Source organism: Athene noctua, chromosome 1 (assembly GCF_965140245.1).
Source record: "Athene noctua chromosome 1, bAthNoc1.hap1.1, whole genome shotgun sequence".
NCBI classification, from domain to species: Eukaryota; Metazoa; Chordata; class Aves; order Strigiformes; family Strigidae; genus Athene; species Athene noctua.
The window spans coordinates 92,311,904-92,328,609 of NC_134037.1; the positions used below are offsets into that span (position 1 = coordinate 92,311,904).

General features: G+C 40.4%; 1 protein-coding gene across 6 annotated transcripts in view; it reads right to left on the reverse strand.

Moving 5' to 3' along the window:
* STRN (striatin) overlaps positions 1-16,402 on the reverse strand; it is a 64,796-nt gene extending 48,394 nt beyond the window's left edge. For 5 of the 6 annotated variants that reach the window (XM_074896920.1, XM_074896921.1, XM_074896918.1 and 2 more), the window contains exons 1-2: positions 16,063-16,402; positions 2,816-2,919 (exon numbers count right to left, since the gene is read on the reverse strand). In XM_074896920.1, coding sequence (XP_074753021.1) covers positions 2,816-2,919; positions 16,063-16,365 — 407 coding nt within the window. In that variant the 5' untranslated portion in view covers positions 16,366-16,402. Of the gene's footprint in view, positions 1-2,815; positions 2,920-9,176; positions 9,239-9,727; positions 9,774-16,062 lie in introns of those variants that run through there. The other variant, XM_074896922.1, reaches the window with a different exon arrangement.
* Positions 16,403-16,706: the final 304 nt, after the last annotated feature.

Sequence of the window (16,706 nt, forward strand, 5' to 3'; positions counted from 1 at the left end):
ACACAATTCTCCTTTTCTGATTAGCAGTATTTTCTTTAAACTATGTGTCTTCTATGCAAACAGTGCTTGGAGACATTCAACATGCCTACCACAACACATAAGAGTTGCTTAGGAAAATGCTAAAAGATTTCATCCTTCTAAATTTCCTAAGACTGAGAGCAGTGAAACTTATCTGAATATTTCACAGAGAAACAAGTTTGATACCGATCAAAAAAGGCCACTATTTCTTGGAAATATCTGTCACCAGACCTGAAGCATCTGATCCAGCTGTGCTGAGGGAGCCTGCCAAAACATCCGTAGAAGATCTGGGAGCTGCCGCCAAACCAAGAGACATAAACAAGAATGACTGCCAGGAACAGCACGGCAAGATACTCTACCCAGGGGAGAAGGCGCCAGCCTTGCACTGGTCAGACACACCAGTGCAGCAAACAACATAAAATTAAATCAAGTGTTTCTAGAGACATGGCTTAGGAGTCTAGTTCTTTGGCTGAAATATGCCAAGACAGGAAATGAGCTAGACTAGATGAAATAGGACATGTACTTGAGAGAAACAGCACTACATGTCAGCTAGCTCCTGAAAATCCAGAGGAAACAATGCAATTTACTGCTGGTGGAGCAAGTATTGATAAAGTGGTAAAAAGTAACCCTCAACTGTGAACAGCCTCACACTGCAATCTACTGGATGTTGGCAAAACTACATCAAAACTGCTGATGCACAAATGATAGTGCTCGACTATTAACTACCTCCTTCTAAACTCTTTGCTATTTAGTGTATTAAGACTCTTCAGCAGAAATAACTGGGCTTCTTATACATACAACAAAAAAGATACTCTTACATAAAGACCAAACATTAAAACTTGTCAAAACAAATGACAATCTGTAAGTAAAACTAATTTTTTACCTTACCCACTATAAAATTATGTCGGTGCCATGAAACAGAGAACAATGACAATGCTTCCAAAGTTGTTTATTTACAGTAAACTTTGAAAACATTTATTTGACAGAAGAAATGCTGAATACTCACTATACAGAATAGCAGCTCATAAAATCATGTATCTGAGAAAACCAACGTCACTCATTTCTTGCTTATGGTTTCCTGAGGACATCGTGAACATGAACTATACTGGGCCACAATGTCATATTCTGTCAGGTTAGTCATTCCATCTAGCTAAAAAAAGATTTGGTATGCTGTAAGGCCAGGGCAGAAATGAAAGAACACAGGAATGCTTCCTTGCCCCCTCCCACCTGCACCAACTTTCCCCTAAACTGACCAGAAATGTTTTCATCCTACCTTGTAGGATTTCATTTTCCAGCTCTGAATCCCAGTGGAAAATGCTAGCATCTCAACTGACTACTGCCTGACCTGGCCAGTGGCTGATTTAGGAAAACACTGGGAAAGAGAGCAGTGCTTCCAAGCTCCGTATGTTGCCATTCTTGTTAGCTATCAAGAAAGAACACTTGCTGAGACATTTCCAGCAGAAGTACAAGACTGTTTCTTCAGAAACTGGCAAATAATACTGTTGTTTAACACCACAAACTCTTATAAACAGCTGTCTCCAGCACACATCATTCACAAGCATCATACTTAGTTTAAAAACCATTGCACGCCCTCACTGCAACTGTCAAACTGGATTATATCAGCTGACTGTAGCCTACTGACCTGAGCAACTGCGGCTAATACCATACACTGTAGAGAAAAATACAACAAAAGATGAAAAATACCCAAAGTAAAATCCACTAATCAGAAAGCACCAGGTGTTTTTTCCTAATGCTGACAGTAACTGCTGTATTAACATTTAAGTGTCTTAATTTAGGTGGATTTTACTGAATGCAACTGGGGGGCATTTTCACTATCCATACAGAAATTTGATTATTTTTTTTTTTTTAAATCTTAGAAAGCTTCTCTGATAGCACATAGAAATGTATTTGCACAGCCTGACAATTTCAGATAAATTGCTAATTTATCTGGGTTATGATCATGAAGTATTAGAGATATCCCTAAGTAACCAGGAATAGATACCTTAGTTTTGAAATACAAGTAATCTTACTGAATTTATATACCTTAAAGCGTATCTTTAACTGCACAAGACAGTACTCCATTGCCTCTGTCCTTTCAAAGTGACTCTAATCTTCATAATCATGCCTCAAATGCAAGCCTTTCCATGGCTATAAACTTCAAGCTTCATTAAACATACATTTGATATTTTCCTGTGCTATTTGACATAAGATCAGTACCATAAGGCCTGGGCGAAAAGGGTATCTACCTAAAGCATTCCTCTGAGAGGTCCCCAAAGGGGAAGCAATTAGGCTGGAGCCCTGTGGCTACTGCTGGCCAGGAAACAGGCTGCAGCTCCATGCTAGCTGATGAACTGGTTGCTACTGAAAAGAGCCAAACTGGATGGTGCAAGGCATGTCTCATGTGGTGAAGCAGCCCATATAAGATGCGCAAATCAAAATGCAATACGGTGATGTATAACTATAGTGTCTATCTCAAATTATCTGGCAACAATATCCTATTCCTCATTTGCATATGTGTCTATTTACCAAGGAAAAAGTATTCATCATTGATCAAACATGGATTTTATTTGCATGTTTTTGGAGTCATACTATGTTAGCTATTCTTTTTACCATTATGCAGACATTTAGACTACAAGGTTTATTTAGGATAATACCTGTCAGTTTGAGAACCGCATACATACAAAAGAAATATTTTTTATAAAAAATTTTTATAAATACAAAGGCAAAAGAAAGTATGTCTTCAGAAAGTATGTCTTCAGAATTTCTCCATCATGTACTCATCACTAAAGCAGCGTACCGTTCCTGTTTAAGTGCATATTCCAGCATTTTGATTCTTCGCACTAGATCCTTCTTCAGATTTTCTTGTCCTTTCCTTTCACCTTGTAGAAAGGCGATCTGGGCCTGCAAAAGGAAGTGTTCAATTTAGAATCTCCTTTCTTAAAATCATTCAGCATAAGTCTTAAGTGTGTGTGTCTCCCCCCAAGTTATTTTAAAATTTGTACAGTTCAGAAGAAATTGGCTTACTGTGTTTCACAAACATTAAATGCTTAGACACAACACTACATAGATAAGCCTTCTAAACTGCATGCTTGTTACAGATCAAAAAAAAAGAAATAAAGCAATTTTAGTTTGTTTGACAGGGTTTATTTCCTCTCTTGGCTAAACATTCAATAAAGGATAAGGAATAGATAAAATAAGCATAAAAAAAAACCTTCAGCAGATATCAACATTTACCAACAATAAGCAGGAAATGATTAAGTATTTCTGCTCACTAACTGAAGTAGTATATAATTAGTGTGCTGTTCTATAGATACATGTTAGATACATGATACTAGTCAAAGAACTGAAGTACAGCATGTTCAGCTAAAAGAAAAATAAAACCCTGTTTGTAATACATGCCAAGTGTTAATTATAATACTTACTAAATAGGTTAAAGAAAGCTCTCCAGAAATACTGTAATTAAGAGAGAGAAAAAATGGAAAACAGGGAAAGGTATTTTGGTGAGGAAGACGAGGAGAGAAATGGTATAGAAATAAATAAAAGTCAAGGGGAAAACAGACACCTAACCTTTACCCATTTCCAGCAGAGGGTAAGTATTTAGTTGACTGTGAAAAATCTCCTTTAAATAGAAAATGATGATATATATAAGATATTCACTCCTAATCATAAAAGCAGAAATACCTGGTTTTGTACCTGATGCTCAAATTAGGTCCATTGTAAGGGGCAGGTTCTTGTGCTCTCTCAACTCATGAATACACTTTTAGACAAAAAAAATCTACAGGCAGTCACCACTTCATGCCTTGGCCTCACCTGCATGGCAAGTCGCCTGCCATTTTCAGGATCAGAAGCTTTCTGCCACCTTTACAGCTAAGTCTCCAAGTATCTCATCTGGCTCATAAGAAGCACAAACAGGATCAAAGGCAACTGATCTAGACCATCAGCTGTTGAATATGAAATCGACTAAGCCTTTCATTTATATCAATGCCCAGTGCAGTTCTATAAGCAGTGTTTTCTGTAAATACTGCAGCCTGTACCAGTGTCTAGCAAAGCCAGGGAGAAAAGAGCAGGATATCCTCTCCTTGCCTGCCACAACCTTGCAAGCAGTTCCCAGATATTTTAGAGACAGACACTTCTAAAGAATAACTTATCTGACTTGAGATTTTTACCCCAATGTTAGAAAAACGGTGTCTGTAAGCACCATTTTCTCTCCACCAACCATAAAGGGAATGCACACAACTAACTCAGTTCAATTTTGGAGATCAGGCAAGATGAATCTTACTCCAAAAAGCCATTTGCTGGTGGCCAGCTACAGCAGCTGCTCTAAAATATGACACCAGCTGACATAATTTCATTGCTCAAGTACAGCCAGTAAACAGCTTGATAGACACCTGAAGAATCCTTAACCACCCGTCACCAACTAGAGCAGCCAGTTTATGATGAGTGAAAAACTGGCTGCTCTCCAACAAAGTCGGTCTCCACCTTCAATGAAGGAAATGCATCTGACTGCCAAAAAAACCTCAGCTGAATCAAAAGAAAGGCCTCTGTCACTCTGGCATCAAGCTTCTCACTTAACACTCAAGACTGTGATGAACAAAAAACTACAATTGAATTCTAAGGTTTGTTTTATGCTCAGGTTTAAGGAAGGGCACAGAAGAAAGAAATGCTGGCACTGGAGTCAGCACTTCCTAACCTAAAGAATGTAACTGTGCAAGAAGCACGTCAACTCAACAAGGTCACCATCCCTCTCAGTAACAAGAGGAACACCTCAAGCACATACAACTTAGTTTGCAGAAACTGTACAGACACCCAGCTTATGATGCGCACTGTGACAGTGATTTCTCTCTTCCTGCCTCCAAATAGGCCCAGCAGAACTAAGCAAGTGTTCTTCTAGCCAAAAAGTGAGAGAACATCAAAGCACACTATTAAAAACAGTAGAACATGATGTAAATATGCATTTGGCTGCAAAGAAAAAGATCATCCAATGCCATCAGGACACAAGCTGAAGCGATCTATAATGTGACCTGCTGTTTGCAAGCAATTTATAACTAAGATGAGCTAACTAAACAAGCTGGAATGAGGCATTTTTACCCAGCAGGTTGACAAAGTACAGCCAGTCATGGCCTGGCTCATGCACTGCACTACTACAAACGTCAAGACAGCACTACCATGTTAAAAATTGAGGTTAAAATCATCTTCCACTGGTAGCAGCCTAAACAAAGTAAAAATGCAACTTCTCTGTAGTTTTGACAGCTTACTTTTGTAAAAGAGAGAGATATAAAGGGATTTGATTAAGAAATATCATACGACACCTCCTTCATGTGAAAATGAGCAGTCACGCTTCTGATACAGGGCAGGTCTGGCTCCATGACTTGTCTGACTAACCATTTGAGAACCGAAATTCAAAACTGTTACCAGAAACTTCTTAGAGCATATAAAATAATGTAAATAATGTTCCCAACTCTACCTCTGGAGCTGAAGAATCTACATCTTATGATTAAAAGTAAAGGAAAAGGATTGTGATCTCCCTCCTCAGGGCCACTGGCAGGCTGTATGTATTATACACACATTGCACAGAAAGGAAGAGCACCGGAAGAAATATTACTTGATTCTTTGTACATCTTTTATTGTCAGTGGTATGCCAATGCTCCTACTGATGTCTTATAACTTTTATTTCTTCCTAGACTTCCAAGAAATCCTTGTGTTTCTTACTTGAAAAGCATGCAGCAACAGCGGAGTGGAATTCATGGCCCAAGAATCATCACTCCAGCCCTACACAAGCTTATTGCCAGGATCTTTCAAGGTTACTACATACTTTACAGATTGGTAGTTTTACTGGCAAATCAAGAAACAGACAAGTGCACCAGAGGGCTTGAGAATAATTTTGCTCTCTCCTTGGATGCTGTAGTTTTTCGCACAGTTTGTTCATGCTTTTCTTCTGAGTAGCATCCCTATGTCCAATACTCATTATTTTTGAGAAATTCTGGCTCTGAAAATGAGAATGCTTACATTTGGTCATTTTCATAATATACAAAGAGCAAGGAGAATATTACCCCTCTTTCCCACAGGATGTTAGCAACCCTTATTCCTCATTTATGTAAGTACTGGATAATTACAATTAAGCCAGCCCCAGTGGACAAGAAAACATCAGTTACATATGTAAGCTCAAATTTTATTTAAGACATTCTTAATGATAATATTCAAGTTTGTTTGTAATGCACGTAAGGACAGCATTAAAATAATAATTGAAAATTTATACTAACAGTAATACTGTAAGAGTCCGTATGTCATAAGCAGATTTCATTCTTTACAATGTTTGGCAATTAACTGAAAATATGCAGAGGAACCTAAATGTTCATCCATAAGTGAAACAATTTGTACTATAAATGAAAACTGAATAAACGACTATGCTGAGTTTAAATATCTAAAATGGCAAATTATGAGATCTAGCAGTATTTTCTCAGTCTCTAGAACAAATCAGTGATAACTCTAGGGTCACCATTTCCAACCAAAATATTTAGCCAATACCTGTCTAAATGTCAGCACAAACATTTAAAGTGTAGGTAGCCTGGGTTTAAATGCAATGAAAAGTATAACTGAACTGTACAACTACAGTTTTCTTGTAATTTGGACATAAACGACAGAATTTTATCAATAGAGACAGATTCCGCAGGCCGTTTCATATCTTTGCAGCTTTACTACAAGTCAAAACTGAAGTCTGCACTACCTGAGGGAGTAGGAGGGCAAAGGAGGATCACTTCCGCTCTGAATGACCTGCGACACTGTTCTACACTTATGCTTTGGCCACTCCTGGGAAGGTTTGCCAAAAATTTCAAGAATTCACAAATATGCCCAACAAACAGGTTCTGTGACAACTGACCTTCTAGCTAATAAGGTTAAAATGCATAAAGTTGTAAGCTTGTCATTGCAAACCTCTCAACTGCCTACAGGGATCACACAAAAACTCATATTGTTCCTCATCTTATGGGTGGGGCGCATCATCTCCATAAAGCGCCTGGCCCCACTGGCTCCGCAGTGAGGAATCGAGGCAACATCCGCCTCAAGTTTATTCCAGGGTAAATGCTACAAGTTACTGTATTACAGCTCAACTGAGAAATTAAAAGCAAGACAGTCAGGAGGGAAAAAAAAACCAACAAAACCAAAAACCAGAGAATACTGGGAAGAGAGATGCCCAGGACAGTCTATTTCAGCTACAATTGTACAGTCCAGTTTGTTGGGGGTTTTCTTCCACTTTATCTCGTTAAAGTGTTTAGGATTACCAACTGCAACAAAACTTAGAAGTTCCATGCACATCCAGTCTAAATTAACAGCACTGTAGCTATCTTAACTATTCCACTACTTTACCAAGAGATTTTAAAAATAACATTCATTCCTATGTTAAAAAAAAATTCTGATGGGCAACAACTTTGTTAAGAAATTCCTCAAAAGCCTCTAAGGTCACATTACTGTGAGTGGACAAAAGGGCAAGGTAATGTTTTAGGTAGCCCTGGGTTAGAAACAACTTGTTTTTAAAATGTTGTTGACTCCCTAATGCAGGCTTAGCACCAAATAATGAAATTGCATCTTAATAAATTCGGATTTTACCAATGTTTAAAAAGTAAACTAAAATTTACACTTCCTGGAATCAGCAACCACAATGACAACAATGTCAGAAAGAGTATTATATCTGCACACCTTTTTAGGCGGAGGCCTTTACATTACAAAACAGAAAGAGATTAAAAAATTATTTAACTTTAGCAGAAAATGTTTAAAAATAAACAGTACTATGGCTGAAAAAAAAAGATGCGTGTTTATATCAACTAAAAAAATCCTGAATTGTACAGCTATTTCAAGTTAAGGATGATTTTTTTTAAAAAAAATTGTTAGGACTCAAGAACTATAAAAAGCCTCTCCATTTTTTTCTTTAAAATATTTATCTTAATATTTTAAAGTAAACCTCACTTCAAATTTATGGGCACTTGAAGATCAACAGGCATTATCTGACAAAGCAAGAGCTACTAAGACACAATTCTGTATATACTGCGTCCATAATTCAACAACAAGGTCTTCACAGGTCAAGAGAAAGAGAACAAGGGAGGGAAAAACTGCAAGAGAAGTATTGCAAAAAATATGTAGATAGCTAAAATCACTAAATACATATACAAAGATGAATCAGCCTGGAACAGTCATGCTAACCGGTCTACCGAGATCTGCCAGAAGGATTCTGCAGGCTGACAGGGTGCTCAGTCTTTTAGATTATAGTTGGCTCACTGAAGCGCTACATATTTAAGTATATTTGTAAATAAGTGTAGGTATGCCCGGAGGGTGAGAGGAGAAGAGATAAAAAACATGTACAGGAGAGGGGGAAGGGAAATACCAGTGATCTAGTAGAACTGGCAAACCAGGCACCATACTTAACATTGCAACACACACCTCCTAGCACTCCATGCCAAGAGAGGCTAGGAAGCTTTTATAAGTGCCTGTAGCCATTTAAGATAACACAAAACTGAAGCAGGGTCACAGGCTGGAAGGTGTGGCAGGCACTGAGGCATGTTTAGCTTCACCCCGCACAGAAGCACTTCGTCCTTTTTATCATCTGCTCATGCTGGACGATAGCACTTCATGGGACTAGTGCACAGCACAATCTGGTACTGGCAAATTACTTTTGCTGGACTTCTCAGAGATGTCCCAGAACCAGCATCACAGCTAAGCCCTGAAAAAATTAAACCGTCCAAAAGAGATCAAAGATTTAGTTTATGGTAAAAAAATATGGTGGAAAAAGCCATTTACTTACATTCTTCATCTCTTGGAAAAGATTGTTTGAAAAACAATTTCTTATCAGTGAACTCAAAATTTCTCATAGATTATCTGGAACCAAAAATTATTTAGTAACTTATTCCTGACAATACCTTACTAATTTAAGCATCTCTACCAAGACAAAGACTTTTCTTTCTGCAGTTTGAAGTGTTTTAGTAGGCAGATCTCTGTTCAGATAGCCAGTCTTTCTTCTATCCACTCTTCAGTGCTGCCTTTAACCATTCTAACTGCAAACATCAAAATACTTGCTCAGTTAGCCAAGCAATGCATATTCAGTTTATTCAATCATTCTTCATAAGCAAAAATTTTCTCTAATCTCACAGCCATTTCTGTAGTACACTTACTTAAGGGGTGAACATTAACTTTTTTTTCTTCTTTTGAGTCCCAGGAGCACACTCCGTGCAGACTGATGTAAGGACAAAAAGAGAGCAAGTTTTAAACATGATATAATTCTATAGGCAACACTGCAATGACATGTCACAAAATATTCACGTATTATGAGCTGGAGTCCAAATTGCCAAATGCTCAAATATAATGCTTTCCACTTGCTGTATAAGAAAGGCAGAAATGCAGCAAAAGCAGTCAGCACCAGGACTGATAAACAGACTTATGGCCCACGCTTAAACAGTGACAATGGTAGTTCATGGGCTGAATGAATCTCTTAGGGTATACCAAGACAAGGGTGAACAAATCTGGAGATTTTTAGATTTGGCTTTGTTAACAAAAAGAGGAATGAACCAGACCTGACTACACGAGTGTTTGCAAAGGCAATCGGTGCACTTCCATTTCTCACTCCTACAGCCAGCTACTCCTTGTATTCAAGCATGCACCACCACCCTGAACTGACTAGAGCATCCAATGAAGCAGATACAAAAATAACTGATTTTGTTCTCACCTCCTGTTTACAAGCTTGGATCTGAATATCGTGCATGCCATATTTGTTCCAATGCTTCTGCAATCCTGCCCTATGTGACTGCCCTAAAGGGAAACATATTTCTGGCTAAGAGCAGAAAAAAAAGCAGTCTTTCCACACTGCAAACTTTAACTTCTTTGTCACTAGGTTATTTTAAAAATATTCAATATTAGTTAGCACATAGCAAACTCTTTTTCAAACAGGAAAATAACATCTTCTAGATGAATTCAACTACAGGCCCATACAGAACAGGTCACTACAACAAAGTGAACCTTTGTTTTCACATTTCAGAGTATTTTTATTTCTAGTGTATTGTCTGCAAAGTTCAGATCCTAAGCACTCTGAAGTGATACAGAAGAGCTGTTTCAGGTATCTGAGCATTTCTCAGCATTTAAAAACAAAACATAACAATCCTTCACCTATTTCAAGTCAGTTCCTGCCACTTCCTAGCTAAGGAACTTAAAAAGAAGGACTTGACAAGGCCTGGCAGCCTTGTGAAACCAAGTATGTGAATAGGTTGCTGACCAGTACCTATTTTCCCAGAAAACTGTGTATGGCTATCATTTTAGTTGAGGCTTGGCATTTATACAGACTTACTTCTTTTAGCATTAAATAAAGATGAACCAAAAGCCTCTGGAGATGCATGTGGTATTCCTTGGGGAATTTTACACAGCCTATTCTAGAATTAGTAAATAAAGTTTCAGTGTCTACTGAAACGTTGATTAACAGCTGAGTTCTAGTTGCCACTTGTTGTTCAAACAGTGGAGGGTTACTTACACCTGATGCAATAAAACTGGCGAGTCAAGATCTTCAACAGAAAAAGGACAGCTACAATTTGAGTAGGACACAGAGACACCAATTTAACTTATATAACTAGTAAAGAGACACAGGATGTTTCACCATATGCTAACCTGACATCGAAAGAACATAACAACTTACTCCATTTTTGCTTAATTCAACAATTCTATAGCAAATCATGAAAATCAGAAAATCCTCTTGTTTTCTAAAGTATAACTTACTGTGAAAAGTGTTTGTAAGCTTTGAAGACCACTGGATACAATGTAACATTGCAAAACTCTGTTCGGCCACATCAGTACCTACAGCAGCACTTTCCTAAAAGAGTTAGGCCCATTTAAGTAACACATTTTCATTATACTTAAACTAAATTACAAGTTTAACAGATTTGAGAAGAATGGGCAGATTTGATGCTGCAAAATACTTGGATCATTGACACAATTAAAAAAAAAAAAAAGACAACCAAGAAAAATCAAACTACAAAAAAACCCAAGTACAGACCTGCGAAGAACTAGTCTCATCAGTTTGAATATATATTCTGCTTCTTTACAAAAGCTACAAATGTCTATAACGCAACTCTTTCGTCACTGAACATTTACTCCCACTAGTCCTCATAACTTAAATAAAACAAGCTATGACAATTTATCGGTAAGTATATTGGGATTAGCTGGCAAACATTCATATAAGCAAACAAGAAAGAAGAGTACAGAAGCTTCTCTTCTTTGCTTCCCATGAATTCCTCAACTAGAAAGTTTGCTAAAACAACTTAGTAAAAGAAAGGATACCTGGTAGTCACCAAGACCCATTTAGCAGCATCTTTCCCAACTAAACACACCTCAGAGCTGTGACCATGGTTTATTTTACTCCCCCTTCCTTTTGATTTACCTGATGCATTTAAAAAATAAAGTTGGGGTGGAGAAGAATTTAACATTAATTACTGTTTTCCTTGTAATATCTGCCTTATGAGAAAAAATATTTTATTGAAGACTGCTACAGCCCTTCTGCCAATCTTTCAAAGTGAATCTCAGAGATTCAACCCACATCATATATCTCAAAATCTTATGCAAAACTTCTTCAAACTGTATTGTATCTTCTATTTTATTGGCCAAACCGTATCTTTAGGAGTTTTCTATTAACTAAATAACTGATTCAATCAACTCACTGCTCATTATTTTCAGATTATCCATCTATCAAAATGATTTTTAACTAGAAACATAATACAGCAAAAGTACCATTATCAAAAAGCCAACAAACTGTAAATATCAACTATTTCTGAATCAAGTAATGAATGTCCTAAACCACACTATAAATAGCCATAGCCATCTGTCTGATTTGCCCCTTCTCCTCATTACTTTAACTTGTCTATCTCCAGGGGCATGCTCTTACCACGTAGCATGCCGGGTTTCACCGCCTGCCTCTTGCCTCAGAAAAGCAGCAGCAAGGGGTAAGATCACCATCCACGACCCCCCCCAGAGAGCTAACATTACTAAATCTGACTTCCATAACTGGCTTCAAGCGTTTATCTATTATTTCCATTACATTCCTTCTATACAGTTGTTTGTTATCATTTAAACACATTTTATCTTGTTTCATTAACTCCTCCATCATTTGAGTGTTTTGGGGGTTCTTACAAGGAATATTTTTAACAAAGTTGTGGAAAGACAAGTACATAGTATCCACCCATTCTCCACAGTTTCATTGCAGATCTTTTCAAAAGAAAGTTTACCCAAGAAAAACAATTTTAATGTAACCCTATCAGGTCCCACTACTCCAAAGCAGTTCTACTACTCTATAGAAACAGTTACCAGTCAGAAGAAATTATAACTTTAGTAGTGAAGAGGACAAGAGCTAGAAGATTCCTTAGCAGGATATGAGGTGTCTATACATGTAGTTACATACAGCATAGCAGTCTGTTGCAATTTAGAACATTTGTGAAATGCAGAGAAATGCCAAAGTCTCCAAATCAGCATTTTTGCCAGAAAAATGTTTGTCAGAAGCAAAACTTTCCACGGCAACATATGCATTGCTTGCAAAGACAAAATTTCTAGTCAAAACAAAAGCCGTACACACACACACAAAGCCTTCCGAGCTCATCCAGCCCAGAAGCAGCAGAGCTCAACAGCTTTGTCACTTGCTGGGACAAGGACGTGCATCGGCAGCACTCAGCTCTGCAGGGGTCCCAGCCGCAGGGGTAGAGTCCCCATCGTTCTCTCCCAGGGGTGGCAGATGGCTTATTAAAAGGGACATAGCATCTGCAACAGAGAATCACCCCCAACCAGTGAGAAGAGGTATGGTTAAGGCAAGACACCAATACAGGAGGCTGTTCAAACCCAGCCTGCCTCAAGCAAAGATGCGAATTTCAGTGCCCTGCATATGCGTTTGATCAAACTCTTGGCTATTCTGGGATGGACTCGTCCAATACATAATGACAACTCTGAAACGCCTCATAAACACAGCCCAGAAAAATGCGGAATGAGGAGAAAAAAAAAAAAAAAAAAGAAAAAAAAAGAGTTGTTTAAAACTTCTGCAGAACAAGAAACCCTTTCTTGTCAACTCCCCCAAGCAGCTGCTAGAAGAACCTAAGAAAAGGAAAATTACTTATTTCTGAAAAGATACGAAAATAAAGTATAATGCTATAAAACACAGCTTGTGAATACTAAAATGAGGATTAATAATGCTAACATTTATTCTGGTTAATTACTTCACAGGGCATCATGAAAGTTTATTCTTAGGATAATTTTTCAATCTGCAGATGTCGAAGTACCGTAAACAGAAAGCAAGCATCAAAAGTGAAATATGTAATTAGTAGATAAGCATCTAGGGTAACCCTGTATGAATCCGTTTTCATTCTTATTTGAAATAAACAACTTATTAATGATACTTGCATAGATGTAAACATTTAAGTCTTCTTTCATCCTGAATGAGGACGATGATATAATACAGGCAACAATAATTTCAAAAGGTTCAAGAAAAATAATTAGAAAATGAGAGTAAAGATGAATATTTCCCAGGGAAAGCAAAATATAGACACTCGATGGGAAGAAAAACTTCAGAAAGCCAGTACTAGACCAGTAACCAAGAACAGATAGTAAACTGCCCAGCCTGCCAACTCACGTATGTTATAAACTTGGGTGTGTGTCACCCGAACAAACATCACATAACCCAACAGAAAGGTACTCTACCTGAATATCACATTTAGTTCCACACAATTAATTACAAGGAAAAGAAAAAGAGAAAATAAAAATAAGCCCTGAGGGAAAGAAAAGGAAGATAGGAAGTCACAGTGGGACTGACTTACAAGGTGTTTTCTGGAGAGAGGGTATAGCTTAACTAACCAACAACTACAAAGCAGAAGCCAAGTACAATAATACTGGAGATAAAAAAGTCTACTGCTAAGAAACAAGATGAATTGCAGAAAAAAATTATGAGATACTAAGAAGACCATACAAAATAGATCTTCTGACACATAGCCTGTCAAGAAAACAGCTAATCTAAAATTTACATTGCATAGAAGACTAGCAAAGTACAATCAGGAACACTGCATCTTTATCTCAAGAAAGAGAAAACGCCCAATCACAAATTTCCATTATTCTATTAAGCATTTCCCATATATAAGCCAACATAAGGCTTCAGAAGGAGCACAGAACCAGTTTTTAATTAACGCTGCTCATCCTTCAGCTGTACACGCACAATTTCTAAAAGCATCCTGTAGTCTCTGAACCCCCTAACACAAACCTCTCACACGGATCAAAGAACATTCAACTGCAAATGGTCACAGCAGACATAATGCCTGATGTCTATAGACACAGCCAAGAATTTTGCACCTTTCTGAACATGACTCTGCAGAAGATAAATGCTGTTACAGCTCATGGCAACACCAGGCACAGCTAATTATAACTTTATTGAGACGTTTTGGCAAGAGCCAAAGGCGTTCAAGAAAACAACTTGTAATCGGGTTATATTCCCAGTTCTGTCACTGCTAATACATGACTTTGCTAAACAGTTTAAATACTCTACTTCTTTCCTCCTGTCTCAGCCGTAACACCAAGCTTTTGAGGGATATATGGGGGAGGAGGAATGCCATGCTAGCCTCTGCTGAAGGGCACTATAAATATGCAAAGTGTTATTACTACTAATACACTGGCAGAATTTCTTAGGTCCTGGAAAACATTTTTCTTTTTCTCCAAAGCAATTTTTGAGATTTGTATCATCTGTGAAAAAATGTCAAGATATTTATGACACTCCACTGGATATATGACATTTGATCTTCTTATACATAACTAAGCTAGTTACTTCCTACGTAGTATTTACTGGATGCAGTGAACAGAAACATGATTCAATTACTAATGAATTTTTCATTGAATCATTGAAGTTAAAATAAAAATTACTCTCTTGTCCTTATGACCACTTCCTTTAAATTCCCACAAGCGAACCCTCAGCAAAGAATGTCACATCTGCCACTCTTCTCGGAGCAGTTCTTTGATGTCACCATAGAAAGCACAATTAAAAAGATGACTTCCCTACTAATTTAAAAAATAAAAAACCCAGGAGTGGTTCGCATTGCTAAACAGGCTCGAGACTCTTCCCAAAGATGGTACTTTCAAGAAATGACATAGGAAGAAAAGAGATGGACAGGAAGAAAGAGACAAAGAAAGGAGACCTAAAAAGGAAGCCAAGTAGACAGTTTTCAGTCTCAAACATGGCCAGCTGAGAACCAAACAGTGGGCTGCTGGCAATGTGGACAGAGTTAAGGTTTACAACATATTTTCTTGTAAACAAAGCCAAAGAGGAACAACAACGAAGGCTGCATTATCGACTGTTACTAGAGTTAAGGTAACATGCCCATCAGTGAAGTATCTGACAGTAATGGCTGTAGGCCAGCAGTTCACAAGTTCTCTAACCACAAGATCCCTATCAGCCCTTTAATGTATTAATGAATGTATCAACCCCACCGCTTTTCAACTGAAAACACTACATAACGCGTCCCCTAACACCAAAGTTGCTGCAGCCGGTCCCGCAGGCCTGGCCAGGGGGCCAAGGGCCCGCAGGGGCTGCAAGCCACCACCGAGGGCCGGGGAGAGCCACCGGCGGCGGAGGGGCAGCGGCACAAGCGGAGCGCGCAGGTCGCCAGGGGCAATTTTTAACGGCGGGTTATGAAACTGGTGACAAGTTTAGGCGGCTGGCCCCGGAGGAGCACCCGGAAAACTCCGGAGAGGCGGCAAGAGCGGCGCGGCGGGCGGGGGCCGCTCCCCTCAGGGCCGGCCGCCATGTCACGCCCCTCCGCCCGGCGGCGGGGGGCGGCCGCCCTCGGAGGGGGAGGGAAATGGCCCGCAGCAGAGCCGGGCGGCCGCTCCCTCACGGGAAAAGGGACAACAGGGAAGCAGGGACAGCGGCTAGGACAGCTGCTCCCCTCCGGCTGCGCAGGGCCCGGACCCCCCAGTCCTACGCAGCCGGAGGGGAGCGGCCGCTGGAGCCCGCGGGGGGGGGGGGGGGGGGGGGGGGAAGGAGGTCGCGGGTGTTACCTGCAGCTCCGCCCGCTCCGCCTCCCACTCGGCGCGCTCCGCCTCGAAGCGGCCCCACTCGTGCTGCAGGAAATGCAGGATGCCCGGCACGCTGTACTGAGCCCGGGACGCCGACACCGGTGCGGCGGCTCCGGAGGCTGAGACCCCCCCGGCACCGCCTCCTCCTGCTGCCGCCGCGGCGGCCGCTGCTGCCGCCGCCTCGCCCGGCTCCAGCCCCGGGCCGCCCGCCGGTGGCGGCAGAAGCAGGGCGTTATTGTTGTTGTTGTTGCTGAAGAAAACGCCGGGCCCCGCTTGCTCGTCCATGGCCGGGCCGGGTCTGCCGCGCTCCCCGCCGCCGCCCCCTCCTCCCCGAGCCGCCGCCCGCACCCAGCCGCGTCCCGGCAGCAGCAACAACCTGGGCGCGTCCCGCCCGCCGTCACCGCCTGACAGCCGCCCCCGCCGGCTGCTACGGCGGCCCGGCGAGGACAACCCCGGAGAGCGATTCGCCCCGGCCCCTCTCGCGGCATTCTGGGAAATGTAGTTCCGCCGGGCGGCGGGGCGCCCCGCGGGGGGAGGAGCTCCCCAAGTCGCTGCCCTTATTTCGAGGAATGGCGCTACAGCGAGCGAGCCTCATCCCCCCGACATGCCATCCCGGGGGAGAGACC